General features: G+C 35.7%; 1 protein-coding gene across 1 annotated transcript in view; it reads left to right on the top strand.

Annotated features, from left to right (window-relative positions):
• Window positions 1-24,807, top strand: part of LOC150083301 (uncharacterized) — a 122,457-nt gene extending 97,650 nt beyond the window's left edge. Inside the window, exons 4-7 of the mRNA XM_090378470.1 lie at window positions 670-721; window positions 22,817-22,912; window positions 23,079-23,144; window positions 24,665-24,807. Of these exons, the coding sequence (XP_090234596.1) occupies window positions 670-721; window positions 22,817-22,912; window positions 23,079-23,144; window positions 24,665-24,807 (357 nt within the window). The remainder of the gene's footprint in view (window positions 1-669; window positions 722-22,816; window positions 22,913-23,078; window positions 23,145-24,664) is intronic.
• The last annotated feature ends 799 nt before the right edge of the window (window positions 24,808-25,606 follow it).

The following is a 25,606-nucleotide window of genomic DNA, read 5'->3' as shown; positions in this document are numbered from 1 at the left end:
GTTATCATTAATAAATTTCATTCAAAACCATCAGCCATTCATTTCTAGGTGTCAGAGCCGACCGGGCTAGCCGAGTGGGTAAAGTACCTGCCCGGCAACCCAAAGGTCGCGGGTTCGATTCCCGCCTCGGGCTTGGATCAAAGTACTGCAAAAACCTTGGGAGGTGCAATATGGCCACAGAAGCCGATGCGCCAACAACTACCAAAATCAAAAATCAATCTAGGTGTCAGAAAAATTTGCCTTTTTGATCAACATTGAAAAAACAAAACAACAGAAAGATATTGTGGAAATGGGATCAGTCATTTAAGACTGTCAGAGATTTGTGGTCATTTGCGTGTGCATGTGCACACACATTCATGTATGTTTCTGGGCGCCTCCGTAGCCAGGTGGGAAGGAGCAGCAGTGCGTAGCACATGCTTCTTGATTAGACCGGGGTTCGAGCCCGTCACCACCAAATACGGAGGATGCGGAAAGGTCAGGGAATGACCACCGCATATCCCAGAGCAATATGGCCTTAAGTTGCTAATGCTCCTAAAAACCAAATAACAAACAACATGTATGTTTCTGTCACACACACACACACACACACACACACACACACACACACACACACACACACACACACAGTGTATGTATCTTTTCATTTCAATAATATTTCTTTTCATTTAGTGGGACATGTTAACACTTTTTCAAGAGGTATTTTTTGGAAATGAAAGATTTTGTAAGTAAATTTTAATGCTTATGTATATATATATATAGAGAGAGAGAGAGAGAGAGAGAGAGAGAGATCTTGTTTTTAAACTTGCCAATCTAATTGAACATTCTGCCCTTAGAAAATGAAGCTAATTTATTAAAAAGCCATGAAGTATATAAATATATGCCTTAATATTAGAAATATTAAGTAGCTGAAATGAAATGTTTCCAATCTGTATACTGAACTAGATATTTGGATTTTCTTAACACTTTAACAATCAGGTTTTTGTTGTTTTTCTTTTTTCAAGAAAGTGTCCTAGAAGCTATCACCAATGAGATAACATAAACATAATGGACCATTTGATACCCGGAACCCCAAATGCCCTTGACACTTCTGTATCATCAAAGTGATAGAATTAATGATGGAGCCTTAGAGACAAATATTATACTGCGCTTCACAAGAGTTTTCCATTCTGTCCATCTTCTCACCCCCCCCATTTTTTTCCCAAAAACACATTAGCTTATGAGATTGTCATGTGTATACCTGTGTTCACACACACAACTGCTATTTTCATCTGGGTGAATAAATGCCCAAGTTGGGGGTACTTATTCACCCAGAATGCACCCACTGTTTGATTAAACGTTGCCTGTTTATAACTCATTTATTTAGTCTGAGACCCAGATTTACATTAATTTTGGGGAGGGGGGGGTGAGTACACCTTGACAGGGTACTTCTGTTAGATCAAAACAGAATATCCTTGATACAGGATGACCACCTTGAAATCAAGTCCAATTTGTTGGAAATTCTTCTGCTTTTAGTCCAATTGAAACAAAATTTACAATACAAAATTGTATCATTGCATTTTATTATCTTCATCATCTTCTAAACTAGTATTATCTGATAAACTGGAAATATTTGCTGACCCAGAATCAGAGATTCACACAGAATTTGTTGTATTTTTTTTTTTTTTTTTTTTTTTTTTTTGAATTGCTGTTATCTGATTATCTTTCCCTACAAATCAATATAAGATTTGTTCCTACTCTCAGATGAAAAGCTAAAGCATTATTTTTTTCATTATAGTAGCAAATGCTGCAAGGAAACAAGCTTATACAGTATCATCTTGCATTCTTGTTACAAGGAAACAAGCTTATACAGCATCATATTGCATTCTTGTTGCAGGGAAACAAGTTTATACAGCATCATCCACCTCATCTATATCCGATCTAACAATTTGTTTACCCAAATTGTTAGAGGGTATGCAAAATATGTATTCAAAAATAAATTTTCTTAAATTTGTTCAAATTACTCACTTCCACAACATCAGTTAAGTTTATTCCAACGATCAGTTACTCTCTCACTGACAGCAAATTTTTGCACGTCTGTTTTGGAACCATCCTTTTCCAATTTGTCTCCTTGCTTTTGTTGTTCAAGAAAGAGTAAGAATACAATCATCACGAAGTTTACTCGATTCGTTTAAAACTTTGAACACTCCAATTGCATATCCTTGCAGGTGTCTGGTTTCCAGATGATGCAATTTACAGAACTGAAATATTTCTTGATAAGAGTACCCTTTTGTTTCCCTAACTAATCTTGTTGCCCTTCTCTGTACTCGTTCCAGCATATCCACATCCTTCTTGAAATGAGAATTCCAGTCACTGCAACGTAACCATTGCCCTATATAGCAAGTTTAACATTAATAAATGCAAGGCATGAAATATATATAAAAAAAAAGTAAAGTGCAGCCATTATCAACCCACTGCAGGATGGAAGCCTCCTCAACAATTCATGCTGAGGGAAATGGACTGTAATCTGCCACGCTGGTCCAGTGCGGGTTGGCAGGTTGACCGTATTCAGCAGTCAGGGGCTTAAACCCCGGTCTACTCAAAGAGCGTGTGCTACTGCACTCCCACTCCTGAAATATATACAAGGCATTATGTATAAAGAATTATAATAACACCAGTCTGCATTTTAAGTAAAGTTCTCTAATGTTTTACTAGTGATCTGAGTGATCTGAGCTATATTTTTAATGGAAATTTCAAAAGTTACTTTAAATTTGCAATTGGAGTGTTCAAAGTTTTAAATGAATCGAGTAAACTTCATGATGATTGTATTCTTACTCTTTCTTGCATCATATGCCACTACTACTATTTGCTATATCATGTCAAAATTTTTTACAAATAAAAAAATTTTTTTGGTGGAGGAGCAACTGTTTTATATTATATTTTTACAGATTTTACAAATAGGTTATTTTTATATTAAAAATATAAAAACAGAAATATCAAAGACTACATCCTCCTTGTCAAGCACAAGTGGCTGCAAACCGGATTTGTTTTACGCTTCTGTTTATTTAGGTAAAACTTCTCTTTTTGATGTCCTCAGACAATTAGTTTTGGTGGCTGTTACTCTTTTTACCATCTAGTCAGTGGGCAGCCATCATATTGAAATTCCATCCCCTTGGGTACTTTTTTCCTATTTCTTTTAATTCTAATAGAATCTTTCCTCCTGCTCTTCACTTAAACTGCCTAAATTTTGTAGAATTAGTTGAGGTGAGAGATGGTAAGAAGTGTATCTTAACACACACACACACACACACACACACACACACACACACATGTATATATGTACGTACGTCTCCAGCATGTCAATCCTGATATGGTGTTTACTGATCCCCAAAAAATTGCATACCATGTTTTTAAAGCCCATCCAAACATCTCTTTCAGTTTCGTTCATGGATTTTTCATATACAGAATCTAGTTACAGATTTGAAGTCCAACAAAAATTCCTGCTTTGGTTTTTTATATGTAAGCAATGAAAATTTAGGTCAAACATACATAAAACAGTTTCTTCTTTATTCAGGGCTTGGATGAACTGTTTCGTTAAACCTAGCTTTATGTGCAGAGGAGGTAACTGTACTTTATTTCAGTCTACTGCTGGCTTGTCTTTAATGTTCATTGGACATTATTATTATTAGTGGTAATAGTGGCATATGATGCAAGAAAGCAAGCTTATAAAACATCAGCAAAAAAGAAAATAATAATAATAAAAAAAAAACTTCTCACATCACCATTCAAACTACCCACTTCCAAAACAGCAGATGGAAGTTTATTCCAACAATCAACACCTGATGGCTGAAAGCAAGCCTTCACACATTTATTCTTCACCCATTCTTCCTTAATTTGAATTTATGCTTCCCTTGTGTAGTCTGAGCAGGAGGACAAATGCCATCAGTGCTAGGCTTGCTCAATCATTTCAAAGCCCTTAAACACCTCAAACAGATCACCTCATAAGTGCCTCACCTCCAGACACTGCAATTTCCAGAACTGAAGTCTTTCTTGGTAAGAGCAGAGCCTTGTTCTCCTCACTAATCTCATTGTCCTTCTCTGTACTTATTCCAAACGGATCCACATCCTTCCTAAAATTAGGCATCCAGATCTGTATGCAGTACTCAACATGTGGCCTGACAATTGTCTTATACAATGGGTTAATCATCTCCTTATCCCTGCTAGCAAAATTTCTGTATCATACACAAAACCCCATGTCTTGTCCTAGTAGCCTGTCTACATTGCTCAGAGAACCTCATATCTGACTCCACAATTACTGTAGGTCTTTTCATTTTCCACTAATCTGAGTGTAGTAACACGTGGTACATTAATCTGAGATTACTGCTACCATATGCAGTACCTTTCATTTGTCAATGTAAATTTCAACTACCATTTCTCAGCCCATCTGCCTAATTTTTTTTTATCTTGTTGCAGTACCCTGATTACTGTCATTAACCAAACTGCCAAACTTTGTATCATCTGCAAACTTAGACATTAAGCCTGATCTACTCTCATCAATATCACTAATAAATGTAAAATGAACCCAATACAGGGTAAAATGATAATAACATCATAAACACTCTGTCTTCTCCCACTCAACCATCCCTTTATCCAGAGCAGTAACTTGCCCTTAATGCCACATTGCTCCAATTTTTTAGCAGTCTTTTGTGTGCTACAGTATGAAAAGCTTACCAGAAATCTAAGTATGTGATATCAAAATTATTTTTTACATCCAGTTCCTTTGTTACTGCATCACAGTATTCAATCAGATTGGTCAGACAAGATTGTTCCTTAACAAATCCATGCTGTAACTGCAGTATAATTGCTTTCCTGTCTAGATGTTCCTGCGTTACTACTTTTACCGGATACTCCAATATTTTCTCTGGAACAGAAGTAAGCTAACATGTCTGTAATTACCTCATGACTTTTGGTTCCCCTTTGTGAATTGGGGATATATTTGCACATCTTCATTCCAAAGAGACCTCCCCTGAATCCAAAGATGCTCTCATAATTATGGCTAAGGGGTGCTTACCATATTTGCTACCTCCTTTAATATAATTGAATAGATCCCATCTAACCCTGGTGCCTTTTTTATGTTAAGCTTCAACAATTTCTCTTCCACTTTGCTCCCAGTTATCACAAAATAATTTAGCTCCCCGTTAGATTTTGATGAAATTCTGGAATTCCGCTTCCTATAGAACACCTCATGTGGGAATATAGATGCGAAATACTTATTTAGTTTGTCAGCAACCTGAGCAGGATCAACAACACTTAAACCATCAAGTGGACCAATGTGATTCAGTCCCTTCCTTCTATTGTTAATTCAAGTAAAGAAGTCTTTGCTGTTTTTTTTGCCTTCTTTGCCAGAGACTTCTCGTAATCTACTTCAGCTTGCCTAACTGCCTTTGTGACTTGATTATGGAGTAATTGATATCTACCATAGTCTTCTATATCACTTGATTTTTTTATGCACCCCATGCATTTTTCTTTTCTGTCACAATTCTCATCGGTTTATCTAACATCCATTCAGGTGTAAGCATTGAGCAATATTTCTTAGTTGATATGAAAAGCCTAGTAGCTTCTACAATTACTTTCCTATATTTTTTCCATTTAGAATTTGCTGTTGGCAACATCATCTGCTGGTCCCACTGCATAGAATTTAAAAACTATCTGAGACCATTGTAGTCGTCTTTACAAAAGCAAAAGCTATTGCTTTATTCTTCAGAATAGTTACATCTTTTGGTAAATTTCGCATCAATATTTATGTCTAGGTCTAGGTAGTTGGCTGAAAGGTCATTATTATTTGTTTTATCCAGGGTCAGTTCTGAGGGGTAAAAACCAGCAAAGTCCTGTTTAAAAGTTGGTAGTTTAAAATTATCAAGTCATCAATGTATCTGTAAAGCTGTATGTCTATCTTTTCCACAGGTACAACCACCTTCAGGAATTAAATGCAATTCTTCCATTTTAAAACAGCAATTGGCCGACCTACAGAAACACTTCATTATCACCCCTGTTGATAAAGCTGCATGCAATTATGCCATTATCTGCAAAACCTTTTATTTCTATACATTAAATGCAGAATTAAATTCCAGTACCATCTACAAGTTCATCACCAACAATAGCAGCATCATTACAAAAAAGTTGACTTGCTTTTAGCAAGAAACTCAATATCAGCTTTAACAATTACAAATTCCCCTATATTTATCTCATTCCAAAGTTCCATAAAAATCCCACAGGCTTCAGGTTTATCACTTCCTGTAAATACAGTTATGCCCATAAACCCGGAAAAACACTGGAACGGTTACTTAAACCTATCATGGATATCCTTCCCGAGAGCAGATTTATTAATAACAATCTTACAGTTATAAATGCTCTAAAAACAAATAACATCTTTCATGTGCAAACCTTTGACTTCAATAGTCTATTCACCAGCATAAACCAAACTAACTTAAAATCCGTGCTAAATATAATTTACGTCAACTACATAGATATTATTGGTTGTAAGTCTGTCTTTTGGAACAACCTCATTAATCTTTGTGTTTCCAACAATTACATTTTTGATGGTAAATCTATCTACTTACGAACCATAGGTACCCCCATGGGTAGCCCTGCTAGCTGCATCTTAGCTAACATATACCTATACTGATCCAAGACAGCTCTACCCTCAGACATACAGCTTTATAGATACATTGATGACTTGATAATTTTAAGCCCCTCAGAACTGACTCTGGATAAAACAAATAATAATGACCTTTCAGCCAACTACCTAGACATAAATATCGACAGCCCTCATTCGGCTATCAATATATACAACAAAAGAGATGTTTTTAGCTTTAATGTAGTCAGGCTATTCGCATTCTAACATTTCTAAAAAAGTTCATGCAAACATAATTATTTCCCAATGTATAAGAATTGCAACAATATGCAATAGCATCAGTCTATTTTCAGACAACATTAAAATACTCTACAATAAATTACTACAAAATAAATTCCTGGCTGCTTTACCATCACTTTAAAAAAAGCATTTAACATTATTAAATTTAAAAACATTACAAACTACGACTTAGTTCTAAACATCATGCTAGTAGACTGACTTCCTTTACATTTAGGCCTGTACATATTGTATAGTTTTATACCCCCAAGACTCTGTCGTGTCACACAGTGTGGAAAGCTCGTGCCCACGGATTGTCTATATACGGGGTTATTATGTTATTTGTCGTGTCCTCTCTTCGGTATTGTTTATTTTATGTTATTTTTTATCTTAAAAATATTATTTTGATTTTAATTTCACTAACATTACAATTATTGACTTAAACACATGAGGCAGTTGTCCAGTCATCTGTCCAGGGACCAACTGTGGTACGGGTTTGCAACTCCAGATAGCCCGAGCACTACTTTATTCACTTCCATTCCAATTACTTTATGCTGTTCTTTTTACTACATTTTATTTCTTGTGAGCAATTAGGCTGGCTGAAAGCAATATCGAGATGCTATTTCTCTACTATCGCTACTTGTTTCTTCTATTACAAAGTTTAGTGTCTTTTCTACACTACTTTGTTAGTTTTTATTTCTCCTTCTGCTGGCTTTTTGCCTCATCTGTTTAATTGCTCACTTCTCCGTCACACGGGTACAGTTCCTGTTTATTAATTCACACCTTTACCCCCCCCCCCCCCACACACACACACGGAGTCACTTCAACTGACACACAGAGTAGTAACATACAGAGTGGACACTCCCATAGACGACAATGTTAATTCCGGTTATATGTTAAAATGCATAGACAGTGGCCGGAACATTGCGAAGAAATTCGCAATGTTCCTGGAGCACTTTCTAAAGTTTTGTAATTCCGTTGGACAATATATCGATTTGCTGATTATTAGTATGAGATTTCCATAATTAATTGTTATTCCAATACAAAAATAAGAACACTAAGAACGGCGGAAGAATAGCAAATATAACATAAGTAAAGGTTTCAGGAAGCATATATTAACAGTTATGGTAGCCGTGTGGTAATATCAAATGCTGGCATTTTCTCTTTCCTTGGTTTGAATCCCTTGTTTTTAGCCCTTGGTATTTTCTTCTTCCCCTTTTATCTCCCCACTTATACTTTCAATTCATTTCTCTGGTAAAATAATTAAATAATTTTATTCATGTTTTCACATGAATAAAATTATTTAATTAGTAATAAGTTTTAATATTTTTATAAGTCATGGTCAAACATCCATAAGGTAGCTTAGGAGGAGGAGGTTAAGATGCCAGTTGCAATTAACATTAATAAATACAGATTTTTATATACACACTACTGGGTTCAGGTGGCTAATTATAGCAGGTTTCAGTACAATTCTGTGAGTACAATGAGGCCAGTACATCTGTCTCATTTTATTAAAACCTTTTATTTTCACCCACCTCAATCCAGTAGTGTTTACATAAAATTCTGTATTTATTAATGCTTATTGCAAATGGTACACATCACTGTCATCTTAATATCCTTAGGCTGCATTTTAGGCAATGTCTGGCCATTATAGTTTTAAATATTACTTTTTTGACCTTAACTCCATAAATTTACATCAGTCATTTTGACTGATCTCAACTGTTGTTTTAGGTTTTGATGTAATGAATGAATTGAACTGCATTTAACTTCAGTTCTAATTTTTATTTAATTCTTTTCCTTTATTTATTTATTGTTTTATGTCTGGCATCCTATGAACACTGCATCATTTACCTGCTAACCAGAGCCACTAATACATTTTTTTTTTTTTAATACTTCACAGAAATACAAAGAATTTGGAATGAATGAAAAATTTGGAAGACAATTCTACTCTGTGACTAAATTTTGACTGTTTTTTTGCTGAGTTAGTTATTTTCTTTAACAAAAGGAGTTTAGCATTCTTTCATTTAAATCACTATTTGAGTTAGCATTACAATAAAAAAAAAAAAAAAAAAAATCACACTATGTAATTGAAATTCTTTTTATTTATGAATTGAATTTTCACGTTTCATATGAAAGATATTTGAATTATGTGTAGTTCAATGCAAATTGAATTAGTAATATCTTCACGTGAAATGTCCTGTAATATATATAAAAAGGGCATGCTGATTTAATTCATAAAATTAAAAGCAAGACTAAAGACTTATATGCCCAGTACAAGAAACAAAAATAAATTAATTAATAATAAAAATAATAACCCCACAGAGATCCAATAGAACCCAGACAGGCCTATCAGTTGTATCCCAATGATATACAAGATTATGACCAGCTGCATAACCAAGAAGATATCACGCCACTGCATAACCAAGAAGATATCAGCCAGAACATAATAGCTGAATGTAGTGTATAGTGTTAATTGTATGGTGCCAAAGACCCTAGCAGCACTAGGTCTCCCAGAGAACATATACAAGGAACTCCAGAAAGTTGCAATCCTGAATACCTGTAGGATAGTCAGAGTTCCTGGATCTACAGTAACGCAACACATAACAGCCACCCTGTGCACTTGGTGGTAATACCCATCGTGGGGTGGATCCACCCAATCAGTAATAATGTAAGAACAACAATACTACTACTAATAAAGCACTGTATCCCAGTCCATAATCTGTAGAGATGACATCACATGTTTTGTGAAGTATTGCACTGAATGGAATAAAAGGTTTAGAAATCACTTGGGAACATTGCATTATATAGCCTCAGCAGCAATGTGACCCTACATAACAGCCTAGCAGCAATATGTACACAGGGAACAGATACAAATACACTGAGTTAGATAAATGGTTCAGACTTCACTTGATTGATAATGACACTGTGGTAACATTGCAATTTATGGCTCCTGAGCCACAAGAGCAATGTGACCCTTCATGACAGCAGTAGGGCTTCCAGAGAACACATACATATATCTTCAAATAGGCCTCTGGGGTAGGGAATATTCATATTCATAATAATTACACAATACACGAACCGATGTTATAAATAGTGTTATGTTTATTAAAATAATGTTGTAAATAAAATAAAATAAAATTCCAATAAAAACTGACTGTACAATATAATATGAATTTAAACTGCAAAGAATTATTTACAATAAAACAATGTAGATGAAACAGGATGATAAAAGCGCTAAAATACTGTAGCTTTCAGAGGCATCCGCTTCCTTTTTCAACAGTGAGGCTTATCGTACGGCACATCCTTAAATATCAGCAGGCTCACAGTTCTCAGCACATGGTTCCACAGGAGCATGGGCAGCGCTCTCCCCATGTGCACTGGAACTGGAAATGGCTTGGGAGTGTGCCAGGCGGAACCGCTCATCCTGTCCATGAACCACTGCCTCGAAGAAGGGATGAATGCGGATTCCCTGTCTCTATTAATGCTATTGCTCTCAGAGGAACAAATCTGCAAGCTCTCGAGTTGCGGTCCCAAAATCTATGTGCCCGGTCCACGATAACAGCTTCATCTGGGGAGATTTGATGGTGCTCCTCCCAAAAATGTTCTGCCACAGCAGATCTTCCATAATCTGCGGTCTTTAACGCGTTCATATGCTCCCCAGACGATCTTTGAATCGTCTGGGGGTGGTTCTTGGACGTGGACGTGGCAGTGGTTCTTGGACGGGATGAGCGGTTCCACCTGGCACGCTCCCGAGCCATTTCCAGTTCCAGTGCACATGGGGAGAGTGCTGCCCATGCTCCTGTGGAACCACGTGCTGAGAACCGTGAGCCTGCTGATATTTAAGGATGTGCCGTACGATAAGCCTCACTGACAATTAAATAAATTGTAGGATTCCTTGGTACCGATTTAATTGACTTAATAAATAGTAGCAATAACTTAATTTTCAGTACTTACCTTAATATAATCTGCAGTTTGGCTTAGAGTGAATAAGCTGGAAATAGGCTAAAAATTGAATTTAATGTGGATGAGCTTAAATTTTTGAACGGAGTTAAAATATGCTCAAGGAAATAGAAGTGCACGTCTTCATCCTTGGTTGTCATGAATTAAAGTTGAAAAGAATTGGAGCTATGAGAGTATAATCAAGAGACCAATAGCCGTAACGATAGGCTTTCGTTATTAACGTCTTCAGTTGGTAATAGTGAAGAAAGAGAGAGAGTGCGTGTATTTAAAAGAACTCTAAGTTCCTGTGATGCTCTTTGATGCACGTGGGAATCTGGTGCATGAGATTCCAGACCAGGAAGAGGTTGTAGGGTAATTTTGCATTTAATACGTTTAATTTGGATTGATGCCGAAACCATTCTATGATAAGGACTTCATACTGATAAATTCTGAAACTAGATTGTAATTTAATAATGGGGATTGCTGAATCTACTAAAGGTGTGTGGTTATGGGATTGTACATGTAAAGTTAGTTCTGTATTTACTTGTCCAGTTCTAAAGCTATTATAATGATAGTATGCTCGTGTATTTGATGTTTTTGTAGAGCCGTATTTTGAAGTAGTGCTTCCGATATAGCATGAATTACATTTTTGCTGAATTACATTTTATTAAGTATACTATGTTGTTTAAATTACAGATTTGGTATTTATAAGTTTCTTTATAAGAATTAAACATGGATCCTAGTTTATTTATTGTATGTTGAAAATGTGAGTGTAATGTCGGTATTTGCAAATATTCGACGAAACTGTTTAGCAAGGTCACTGTGATAAGGATGATTTAAAGTTAATAATACCATTCAATTATTTGAGTAAATAAATCCCATTACTATTTCCAACACAGATAATTTAGCATCCTTCGATATAGTATCCCTATACACCAATGTACATTTACCAACCGCTCTACAGGCTCTATGTGATTTCTTAACCGATGATAGCACCCTAATCAATCGTACCTCTCTCTCGATCAATAGCATATTGGAAATTACTTAATTTCTCTTAGATACTACTAGACATTTCCGTTTCAATAACCAAATATATCAACAAACATTCGGTTTACCTATGGGATTAGGGATCTCAGCCCCCATATCCGAAATATACTTAGCCTCCATAGAAAACCAAATTTTACAACCTTACCCTATAGAGTTAAAATTATACATTCGCTGTGCTGATGACATCCTTATAATTGGTAATAAAACTATAATTGATAACCTTTTTACTAAATTTAATTCCTTTCACTATAGATTACAGTACACTCTTGAATTAGAAGAAAATGGACAATTAAATTTTCTTAACTTACCATATATAAAACTGATACTCAACTCCGAACTGGAATTGTCAGAAAAAACACCCACACCGGAAAATACTTACATTATGAGTCACACTACCCTTTTAGCACAGAAAAAGCTGTCCTGTACAATCAAATATATAATGCCATCAAATACAGTTCAAAACTACAAAATGACAAAATGACTTATCTAATGTACAAAATGACAAAAGTACAAAATGACTTATCTAATGAACTTCAATATCTTACAGAAAAATTTATATCCAGGAAATACCCTTTACAGCTAATTCAAAAAACAATTTCCAGTGTCCAAAATAATATTAATAATCCATCCAAACATAACACACAACAATTTACGTGTAGTTCTTCCTTATCACAGTGACCTTGCTAGACAGTTTCAGAGAATATTTGCAAATACCGACATTGCACTCACATTTTCAACATACAATAAACTAGGATCCATGTTTAATTCTTATAAAGAAACTTATACGTACCAAATCTGTGATTTAAACAACATAGTATACTTAATAAAATGCCAGCAAAAATGTAATTCATGCTATATCGGAAGCACTACTTCAAAATACGGCTCTACAAAAACATCAAATACGCGAGCATACTATCATTATAATAGCTTTAGAACTGGACAAGCAAATACAAAACTAATTTTACATGTATGATCCCCATTATTAAATTACAATCTAGTTTCAGAATTTATCAGCATGAAGCCCTTATCATAGAATGGTTTCGGCATCAATCTAAATTAAACGTATTAAATGCAAAATTACCCTACAACCTCTCCCCGGTCTGGAATCTCACGCACCTGAGATTTCCACGTGCATCAAAGAGCATCACAGGAACTTAGAGTTCTTTTAAATACACACGCTCTCTCCTTCTTTACTATTACCAACTGAAGACGTTAATAACGAAAGCCTATTGTTACGGCTATTGGTCTCTTGATTATACTCTCATAGTTCCAATTCTTTTCAACTTTAATTCATGAAAACCAAGGATGAAGACGTGCATTTCTATTTCCTTGAGCATATTTTAACTCCATTCAAAAATTTAAGCTCATCCACATTAAATTCAATTTTTAGCCTATTTCCAGCTTTTTCACTCTAAGCCCAACTGCAGATTATATTAAGGTAAGTACCAAAAATTAAGCTATTGGTACTATTTATTAAGCCTCACTGTTGAAAAAGGAGACGGATGCCTCTGAAAGCCACGGTATTTTAACGCTTTTATCATCCTGTGTTTCATCTACATTGTTTTATTGTAAATAATTCTTTGCAGTTTAAATTCATATTATATTGTACTGTCAGTTTTTATTGGAATTTTATTTTATTTTATTTTATTTACAATGTTATTTTAATAAACATAACACTATTTATAACATCGGTTGGTGTATTGTGTAATCATTATGAACATACGTATATATATACAGAGTTGAATAAAAGGTTCAGACTTCACTTGATTGTTAATGACAATGTGGAAACATTGCATTATATAGCTCCTCAGACTCCAGAGAGCAATGTGACCCAACCTAACAGCAATAGGGCTCCTAGAGAACACACACAAACATATACACTGAGTTGGATAAAAAGTTGACTTCACTTGATTGTTAATGACAATCAGGAACATTGCATTATATAGCTTCTCAGACACAAGAGCAATGTGACCCTACATAACAGTCAGCAGCAATATGTTCACAGAGGACACATACATACATATACAGAGAGTTAGATAAATGGTTCAGGCTTCACTTGGTGGATGATGACACTGTTGGAACATTGTATTATACAGCTCCTTAGCCACAACAGCAATGTGACCCTAGATAACAGCAATAGGACTCCCAGAGAAAACTTACATACACATGCTGATTTTCCACAACCAAAGCCATGTTGATTTTGATGTATGTATGGCTTGAAAAAAATTGAAGAGTTGTTTATGCACTACTGTATCAAATAGTTTAGAAAGGCTTTTTTTTTTGCTGGGGAGTGGTCTGAAATCTTATACAGACCACTTGTCACCTTTTTTGAATACCAGAAGTATGTTATGGTTATTATTAGCCATATGGTTCAAGGAAGCCTGAGGGTTAAGCTGCACCAGCCAAAAAAAAATTTCTGAGTTACCCTGAGAGAGATTAACCTGATTGAAATGCTTTGGGTAAATGCCCAGTCTCAGAGATAAGTTGCAAATATGAAGCATGACAGGATTAAGAGTAGTGACAGACTTTTTCCAAAATACGGTTGGTGAGTCATCTGGGTCTTTTGTATTGTCATTTTTCATATTCTTTGATGCTGAGTTTTGGTCATCCTCATCGATCAACAGATCTCAACCAGGAAATGAAACCAAAGGCTCCGTATCAATAGTCTCAATCCTTGACAAATGTTTGGCAAATACTTCAGCGGTGTGGAATTCATCAGACAATAGAATTCAAACTGGATTATGGAGCTATATGTTATTTATTATTAAGGTATATGGAGTTCAGAATGGTCAGTTAATCCAGTATTGATCAGTTAATATTGCTTTGATACAAGTGATCTCTATAAAAAGAGAAATCATGACACAATTTTCCCCTCTATCTTTCACAGCACATGCTTAACATTTCCCAGTTACATGTGTTTAACATGTTTAAATAGTTTTTTAAGGGAGTTTTATGCTTGACTGGACAGGCAAGCCAAATTCATATTTTTTACTTTTTGTTTTCCCATAATTTATAAGATAGACTGAATAAGCACTTTTTGCACATGTGCTTGGTATTCCTGGTTCCCAAACCACTAAAATAAAACTTGTTTTAGCATAAAGATTTTGTTGAACTTTTTCTTTATAAAATACCAAATAGACTTCAGAAAAACAAAATATTTGATACACTTCTCATTGTATTCAACAATTACTTTGATGGCCATTTTAATCCATACTCTCTCTCTCACATTAACATTTTTAATACAACTATTTGCCCATATCACAATCTTTTGGGCCTAATAATAAATCTGTACTTGTTTCACAATTATTGCTCTTTAAAATATTTCTAGTTAGGTAACCTGAGACATATGCCAGTACATTTTTCATAAATATCCATATCCTCACAGTACCTGGGTGATTATAACTCTCACTTTGTTAGTGAGACTCTGGCTGACTTGATTTCAGAAACAGTAAAGATGCTATAACATATTTCAGGAAGTTTTTTATGGAATAATTTAATTATTTCATAAACTATTACTTTGATTAATATCAATACACTATTCATATGAATTAATGTAATAAGTTATGAATTAGTTATTAATTAGCTATTCAGAATTTTTTTTTAAACATTTCCAGGTTCTATCAATTCTGATAAATTACCTTAAATGTTCTTTCTGAAATTGGTACAATTGAACTCCAGATTTATCGCACACGATACACTTATTTCTGTGCATGATGTCAGCAGATAATTATAATAATAGTTTAAAAAAAGCACAAATAATTATAATAGTACAAAAAAAGCTATGTAAAACAAAATTGCTACGTTCAATGGACATTAGAACTCAAGACACAGAAGCAACCACGTGGTAGCAACTTTATTAGTGTTGGGCATGCGTGTTATTACTCAGTGAGTTTTGATGGCCACAGATAGCCGTGTTAGTTTCATGTCCTGAAAGTGAGGGCGCTAGGAGTAATTGAGCAAGTGTCCACTCTGTGTCTTACTTCTCTGTGAACTGATATATATACACTGCACGTAAACACTCTACTCTCTTCTTTGGTCACCATACAGACAGTAAGTTTTCTTGTTTTGCCCCCATCTCTTAGATTTCTTTGATTTTGTATCTCATTCTTCTTTTCCCACAGGATTCTATCGGCATGAACTTATTTATTTATTATTATTTTTATTTTTTAAAGTTTATTTATTCTTTTATTTTTCCTTCTGGTCTCTGTCGGGTAGGCTATGATGTATATGTATACTTTTTACGTATACATCATAACAGAAACAGAGACCTGGCTTATTGCTGTGGCTCCTATGATTTTCACTGCCGACCCCCAGACGAAGTAGTTAAAGTCCTAGAATCCACAGCTTTAGGTAGTTACAATAATTATGCATATATTAATTGCATTTTATTTCAGGTAATTTGTTTTTTAGCATACAGGTTCTCTCAATTCTTCCATGGTTATTACACCTGATAGCTCAACTCCACTACCAAATACACAAATACACTGATATTTACCTTTTTTCTATATATATATATATATAAATAACCATTACCATTAGTAGAGGCATATGATGCAAGAAAGCAAGCTTATGCAGCATCACCAAAAAAAAAAAAAAAAAAAAAAGCTCCCATTTCACCCCTCCGTTCATTCCAAATACCTGTCCAGCTTAGCCTTAAATTTATTTAGGCTATCAACTTCCACAATAAAGGATGGAAGTCTGTTCCGCCAACCAACTACCAGCTGGCTAAAGGCAAACTTCCACACATCTATCCTACATCTGTCTTTCCTCAATTTGAATTTATGTCCTCTCAGGTGATTATTCTGAGCAAGAGGAAGAATCCCATCAGCATTGAGCATGCTCAAACCATTCAAGGCTTTATACACCTCTATCAGATCACCTCGCCGGTGCCTAATCTCCAGACGCTATAATTTGCAAAACTTAAGCCTTTCTTCGTAAGAGCAACCCTTTGTTCCATTCACTAATCTTGTTGCCCTTCTCTGTATTCGTTCCAACAGCTCTACATCCTTCTTAAAATGAGGCCTCCAGACCTGTATACAGTATTCAAGGTGTGGCCTGACCATTGCCTTATACAGGGGGATAATCACCTCCTTATCCCTGCTAGAAAACTTTCTGTATATCATTGACAAGACACCATGAGCTACTCTTGCAGACTGTCTGCAACTCTCAGAAAACTTCATATCTGCCTGCACAATTACCCCCAGGTCCTTTTTGTTCTCTACCACTGTCAGTGTAGTACCACAGAGTTGATATGTTACTCTGGGGTTACTGCTTCCCATATGTAGTACTTTACATTTGTCAATGTTAAACTTCATTTGCCACCTCTCAGCCCATCTGTTCAATTTTTCTAGATCTTGTTGCAGCAACGTACTGTTCATTAGTGTCCTTAACAAACCTGCCAATCTTCGTATCGTCTGCAAACTTGGACATTAAGCTTGATATACCATCAACAATATCATTTGTAAATACAGAAAACAACAATGGACCCAACACTGAACCCTGAGGGACTCCACTAATAACATTAGTCCACAATAAACAGTGTCCATTGATTACCACTCTTTGTCTTCTTCCACTCAACCATCCCTTTAACCATAGCAGCAATTTGCCTCCAATGCCACACTGCTCCAATTTGTACAGCAGCCTTCCATGTGCAACAGTATCAAAAGCCTTTCTAAGATCCAAATATATGATATCAGAGTTATTCCCTGCATTCAGTTCCTATGTGACCACAGCATAGTATCCAATCGAATTGGTCAGGCAAGAATTTACCTTAACAAAACCATGCTGTGTCTGAGCTATAACTAAAGTCTTGTCTAGATGATCCTGAAGTGCTTCTTTAACCAGTGCTTCCATTAATTTGCCTTGAACAAGAGTTAAACTAACAGGTCTATAATTACTTGTGTTGCCCTTTGATCCTCCTTTGTGAATTGAGGTCACATTTGTACATCTCCAGTCCATGGGTACCTCCCCTGTGTCCAAAGAAGCTCTCACATCATAGCTAAGGGTTTGCTTACTTCCTTTGCTGCCTACTTTAATATAAATGGATAGATCCCATCCACCTCTGGTGCCTTTTTTTATGTTTATCTTCAACAATTTCTCCTCCACTTTCCTCTCAGTTATTACAAAATCATCTAGCTCACTGCCAGAGTTTAATTCACCTCTGGCATTCCCCTCCCTGAATAACTCCTCATGTGTGAATGTAGATGCAAAATACTTATTTAGTCTGTTAGCCACCTGAGCAGGATCATCAACAGTTGAACCATCAATATCCAGTGGACCAATCTGATTCATCCATGTCCTTCTAGAGTTTACATAGGTAAAGAATTCTTTGCTGTTTTTCATCCTTTGCCAAAGATTTCTCATAATCTGCCTAATCTCCTTTGTGACTTGGTTACAGACCAGCTTATATCTATTATAGGCTTCCATGTCACCCATTAATTTATATGTATCCCATCCTTTTTTTCTCTGCCATGTCTCATTAGTTCATCTGACATCCATTTAGGCCTAAACCTTGAACAATATTTCTTAGTTGGTATGTAAAGCCTAGTAGCTTCCAAGATAAATTCTTTGAACGCTTCCCATTTTGAATTTGCTGTTGATAACATCATCAGTTGGTCCCACCATATAAAATTTAAATACTGTCTCAGACCACCGTAGTCGCCTCTAAGAAAGCAAAAACCCTTCCCTTTACCCCTGATGATAGTTACATCTTTGAGTAAATCCTATTTCAGCACACTGTGATCACTGCCACCTAGTGGTTCCTTTATTTGCAGATTCTTAATGCATGAAGAATCACTACTGCTAATCAGATTAAGAGTATTACTCCCTCTAGTTGCCTCCCGAACATGCTGATGTAGAAAACCATCATCCAATAAATCCACAAAAGCCTTGCTAGTGTGTGAGTGATCAGCCCCCAAATTCCAGTCAATATCTGGGAAATTAAAATCACCCATTATAAGACACTCTAATTTACTGGCCCACTCTATTTCCCTGTACAGTTTCTTATTATACTCATCAGAGTCATTAGGCCTACAACACACTCCTACTCTCAATTTTTATCTCCCTTTGCCTATGTCACACCAAACTGACTTGACAGTGCACTGTCCAGCGATGTCGACTGGCTTCACTTCCTTGGATTTTATGTGTTTCTTAGCTAATAGCATAACCCCTCCTCCCTTCCCATCCAGTCTACCCTTCCTGTACACATTGTACTCCCCAAATTCCGGTTCTGCATTCCTTATATCTGTGACACCACATCTCTGATATCCCAACAATATCTGCCTTTGATGTTTTGAGCAATACCAGAAATTCATCAAATTTATTTACCAAACTTCTAGCATTGGTGTATATGCAAGTATACATGCACCTGTTCCTATTCTTAGCTACCCTAACACAACCCATGTGTTTTCTACTACCGCAATGACAACCCCCCCCCCCCCCCCCCGAGTCTCTGAAAAACTCTGCATCTTGTTTTCCAGGCTTCTGCTCATTCCAATAGAAGCAGTGCAAGAATCACTTTCACCTCTGCCAGTGGCTACTATTAATCTATTAGGCCTTGTATCACCCCAAGCTAGTAGTTTTCCGACCCACCTAACACTGCCTCGATAGCATCAGCAAATATTCTTGCACCCTTTCTATTTAAGTGTATCCCATCCCCGTAGAAGCAGTCTCTCCTGGTAACAACACAGACCAGGCTGAAAAAAATTCTACCCCTTCAGCCTTGCATAATCTTTCCAGGGCCGAATTGATCGACACATATCAATTTGTCGACATGATCGATATATATATATATTCAAGTGGTTTATTAGCTATTATTTTATATCAATTCTAATTGTAATTGTTCGAAAATACTTACCTATCTTGCACAGGCTGCAAAGATAGAGTTGGTAAGTAAATATTTTTGTATTGACTTTTCTTTGTTTCCATAAGCAGTCCATGTCTAGCTATATAGCTAATGGGAGGCGAAGTTAGGAAAGTACTTAGGATAGCAGTAGACACTCCTGCCTCATATTGCACTAATAGCTCAGAGTGTTGAAGAATTTTAGGGGAGAGACAGTGAATAGAATATGATTGTAGAAAATACAGTTGGTGCTCAGGAAATCCGGGGGCGCAAGTTCCCGTCCGTATTAGTAACGGCCCTGGATTGGGTAGGTATTTGCAATTTGGAAAGAGTTGTCTTTGTCTCCCTGTATACCCGAAAAGTTTGTCAACTCTAATGTTTAAAATAACTACAAGCTATTAACAATAATAGACTCACTCGCATTAAGAGCTCAATATTTAAGTTTAAAATATTACCCATTAAAATTAAATTCTGAATTGTATTAAACATAAAAATTAAACGTTAAAATTAACCTAAAATTAGAAATTAGCAGGAAACCGGCAGATACATTTGAAATGGTATCTCTTCAGGATGCCACACTGTTTCACTATTTCAGTACATATACTGAAATAGTCCATATATGCCGCCATTAATGTTTCAATAGTTTCCTGTCCATATAATTTAGTGTTTGGGCCAAAAGTTTAAAAACGTGGATTTATTTTATGTACAGGAAACTGTGGCATCAATGTTAAGTTACTTATACTTTTAAGTTGTTGACGGTAGGTGTAGTTATAATTAAAATGAAAAGACCAATTATCAAGTTAACTTCCTACTAGGACTTACCAATCTGCACGTGGCAAACAGAACCAAAAAGTCAGAATGATTGTTTGAGTTTGCTGCCCTAGTCAAGGGCAAATGGTGGTGACCTCTCATGGTCCAAGACCTACCAATGTGGTAAAGGCACTCACAATAATGTTCGCAAAAAAAAAAAAAATTACAAAATAAACCAAACTTACTAAGATGAAACTAAATACAACAAAGAAATAAGCCACCATGAAGCTGCCCTCCCAGAGGGTGTTCTCTTTACAGCGTGTAAAGAAGGAAGTCTAGCAGGAAGTTAACTTGATAATTGGTCTTTTTGTTTTAATTATAACTGCAGCTACCGTCAACAACTTAAAAGTATAGGTAACTTACAGTCAATGCCACAGTTTCTTGTACATCAAATAAATCTACATTTTTAAACTTTTGGCCCCAACACTAAATTATATGGACAGGAAACTATTGAAACGTTAATGGCGGCATATTTGGAAATAGTGAAACGGTGTGGCATCCTGAAGAGATACCGTTTCACATATATCTGCCAGTTACCTGCTAATTTCTAATTTTAGGTTAATTTTTACGTTTAATTTTCATGTTTAATACAATTCAGAATGTAATTTTAATGGGTAATATTTTAAATTTAAAAATTGAGCTCTTAATGCTAGTGAATCTATTATTGTTAAAAGCTTGTAGTTATTTTAAACATTAGAGTTGACATAACTTTTTGGATATACAGAGAGACAAAGACAACTCTTTCCAAATTGCAAATACTTACCCAATCCAGTGCCATTACTAATCCGGACGGGAACTTGCGCTCCCGGATTTCCTGAGCACCAACTGTATTTTCTACAATCATATTCTATCCACTGTCCTTCCCCTAAAATTCTTCAACACTCTGAGCTATTAGTGCAATACGAGGGCAGGAGTGTCTATTGCTATCCTAAGTACTTTCCTAACTTCGCCTCCCATTAGCTATATAGCCAGACATGGACTGCTTATGGAAACAACCTACACTTAGAAAAGTCAATACAAAAAAAAAATATATATATATATATATAAAATTGTTTGGAAAGGAAAAAGGAAGATAGAGGAGGAAACTTTTTTTTCTTTTATTATTATTATGCTTTTTACTTTTCAGTTACCTCCTCTTATCTTTCCATTTTGTCTTCCTCCATTTTACTTTTTCTTTTCAACAACTTTTATCATTACACGCACGCGCACACACACACACACACACACACACACACACACACACTGGCAAAAAAAATATGAACCTTCATTCAGTATTGAATTAGGCTGCTTTTTTTCTTTTTTTTTTGAATGACGGCAAGTGTGCAGCATAGCACAGTTCTATAAGATGTTTTAGTGTTTTGGTCTAATTGTAACCATTCTTCCAGCAAAATATTGTGCAGCTGCAACAGATTTGAAGGAAGAGGGCTTCATTGCCAAATAGCTTTCTCTCCAGTATATCCCACACATTCTCAATAGGATTGAGATCAGGTGAATGTGGGGGGCCAGGGAAGATGGTGAAAATACATCACTTTGTCCAAGCCATTCTTGTGTGAATCTGATATGATGCACTGTTGTATTGTCACCCATAAAGTGGCCTTCACCTTTGGGCTAAAAGTGTAATAATTCAGGGTGCAGTAGATCTGATACAAAATTGAGGTGTTCCAGGGAGTACCTGAATTTTGACCTTCCATTGGTATCAATGGGCCCAGTCTCTGCCAACACAACATCCCCGTACCATGGTACCACTGCTGACAATTTTGGGCTTTTTTGAATTCTGATGTTGTATGTTGCACACCGGATGTCCTATTTATCCATACAGTCCTCCTTGAATTCAACGACTTTGCTCTTGAAGTTTTGTTTTTCTGTCACATTTATGCCTTTGAAATGTGGTAGAACTGCTTGCTTTCCAGTCATTAAAAACATTTGAGATGGATGCTTTTGTGAAACCGGTTGTCTTTTGCTTCTTGAATCGTGGTTCCTGCTAAACATACATCCATGATAAGACCTTTTTCAAAGTCTGATAGATCTGCATTTTCCCCATTCTGGTTTCTGCTTACTGTAGTTGAACAGCCGTGCAGTCTTTTTACTCAACAAGGCAACACGTCATGTCACAGTTTTCTTTGCATCTATTTGCATTTCTTCTGTCTGTGACTGCCTTAATAGAAAGATTCATATTTTATTGGCCAGTGTGTGTGTGTGTGTGTGTGTGTGTTTATACGTGTACATACATATATACATACATCCCCGTATTATTTAAAAGATTAAAAAATAAAAAGAGATTATCTTATTTTTAGATGAAGAAAGTGATGCTTCAGAAAGTGGCTCGTTTGATAGTGAAACAGATGATGCAATTGATTTTACTACTTTTGACTTTGAAGTAAGCAGGAAAAGTAAGTTCAGTTTATATTTACCAATTTATAATCTTTTATAAGAAAACTGCTTTTTCTCAAATATAAATATTTATAAATAATGAAATACTGATAATAATTGAGCAAATATAAATATTTATAAATAATGAAATACTGATAATAATTGAATTTCAAAAAATTTCCCCAGGACATAGTAGGACGGAGTTTATGATAGAACCTTGCCATCAATTCAGCCCTCCAGAAAATGTGCAAGGTTTGTGCAGTAGAATTTTTCTTGGTATGGCCAGTGCTTGTTAGGAGTTGTTTTTACAAGGATTGATACCCTTAAATTGAAGGGTTGAAACAATATTTGCTGATGTTGTCAAGGCATTTTAGTGGTCAGAAAACAGTTAGCTTGTTAGGATGGGATACACAGACTAATAATTTAATTACAGCTATAAGCAGAGGTGAAATTGATTCTTACATTGCTCTATTTTGGCATGCTGTAGCATGAAAAGCAGGAAGGGTGGGATTACAAGGCCTCCTGATGAGGCTCTTGTGGGCTGTGTAAGAGTTATTAAAACAAAAGAAGGCACACATTTATTTCTTTACACACTAATGGCATGAATATCATAAATAAATTTGATGAGTTTTAAGTATTGGTTAAGTCATCAAGTGCTGGTATTCAAGCAGTTCAATTGGTTAAGTCATCAAGAGGTATAACAAAAACAAGGTGTCACTCTGATACTGGAGATGTAGAATTCTAGTGTGGTGATTATAATGTGTACAGACATGATCGGACTTAGAGGGAAGTGAAGAATTTGGGTAAAAGGCACATAGACTCAGTACAGCATAGAAACAGTACAACCAAGCAGAGTGTAATAGGCACTGTGTCTGATGTGACATAAACACTGGAAAAACAAGCGAAAGTTGGAGTGTGTTGTAGGCCAGATGACTGTGATGAGTATAATGAACAGTTATACAGACAAATAGAGTGGGCCAGCAAATTAGAATGTGTTGTCATGGGGGATTTTAACTTTTCAGGTATCAGCTGGACCTCGTGGGTCGGCAGCCCATTTGTAGCAAAACTTTTCTCAATTTGCTGGATGACTGCTTTCTACACCAAGTTAGAAGGGCAACAAAACCTAATTATCAGCAGTGATTCATCATATAATAAAAATCTTCAAGTGAAGAAACCTTTAGGTGACTGTGATCACAGGATGATTTATTCAAAAAAATAAATACTGCTAAGCATAAAGAGAAGAGTTTTATTTTTGCAAAAGTGATTATAATGAGCTCACACGTATTTTAAACTCTTTTTCATTGGGACAATGGATGTTAAAAAATGTAAATGTCAAATGGGTTTCATAAATGTGCTCAGAGAGATAATCATAGAGGCCACTAAGTGTGTTATACTGATTAAGGATATTGTGATGAGAAGAAAAATATATAGTATGATTTTAGGGGATACAGAGTCTTATAAGTAAAAACCAGCATATAATAAAGTTACTCTGAGAGGTAGATAGGCTAAGGCAGGTTATGAGAAGTCTTTCCCTAAGCTTACAAAGAAAAACAGCAAGCAATTATTTGTGTAGGTTAACAATAGAAAGAAACAGATGAATCACATTGGCCCATTGATATGAATGGCATAGGTGTTGATGGTCCTGTACAGATTGCTGATAAACTGAATAGATATTTTGCATCTGTTTTGATTCATGAAGAAGTTTTTCGGGTTGGGGACTATCAGAAGTCTGTCTAATACTGATTGGGAATTAAACTATTTTATAATTACAGGAAGTAAAGTGGAAAAGAAAATTGGTGCTGCTAAAAGTGAACAACACACTCAAACTGATGGAATCTCTCCACTTATATTAAAAGAAGCCACAAATGAAGTAGTTATGCCTTTAACCATAATAATGATAGCATCTTTAAATTAAGAAGTATCTGCAGAGTGGAGATTTGCAAATATATCTCCTATTCACAAGGGTGGTTCAAAGGTTAGGTAGGTAACTACAGACCTGTAAATTTTACCTCTGTTCCAGGGAAAATACTAAAGGAATCAATAGGTAAAGAAGTAATGCAAGATTGTCTTGATAGGAGCGGAACTATAAGGCAATCATAATATGAAGCATCATTTTTTTGAAGGGAAATCATGCTTCACCAGCCTGATTAATTAACTATTGTGACGTTGTTACAAAGAACTGTATGTAAAGAATAATTTTAATGTTGTGTGCTTAGATTCCAGTAAATCCTTTGATACTGTACTACATGTACAATTTTTATATAAATTGTAGCAATGTGACGTTAGGGTTAAATTTACAACTATGGATAAAGGTGTGGTTAGTGGCAGGACACAAACTGTTTATAAATGGCCACTGCTTTTCTTGGACTTACATGATGAGTGGGGGTCTACAGGGGTTGGTGTTGGATCCATTACTGTTTTTAATATTTATTACTGATATTAATGTAGGTATTTCAAGTTTGACGTTTAATGATACAAAGGTAGGCACAGAGGTTAACAGGTTTAGCAGTGATAAATGGAAAGTACTGCACTTGAGCAGCAATAATCCCAGAGCAAACTATTTGAGTGGTACCAGACTTAAGATAATGGAATATGAAAAAAATCTAGGTAATTGTACTGTCTGATTTGAAATTCTCTGAGAAAGTTGCCAGAACAGGCTGTGGGTCTTGTCATTAATTAGGAACTTTACCATCAAGAACAAGGTGGGGGGAGGG

Source organism: Mastigoproctus giganteus, chromosome 7, assembly GCF_048544385.1.
Source record: "Mastigoproctus giganteus isolate SK-2022 chromosome 7, ASM4854438v1, whole genome shotgun sequence".
NCBI classification, from domain to species: Eukaryota; Metazoa; Arthropoda; class Arachnida; order Uropygi; family Thelyphonidae; genus Mastigoproctus; species Mastigoproctus giganteus.
The sequence above is the reverse complement of the archived record's forward strand: the minus strand, read 5'-3'. Positions and strand labels throughout refer to the sequence as shown.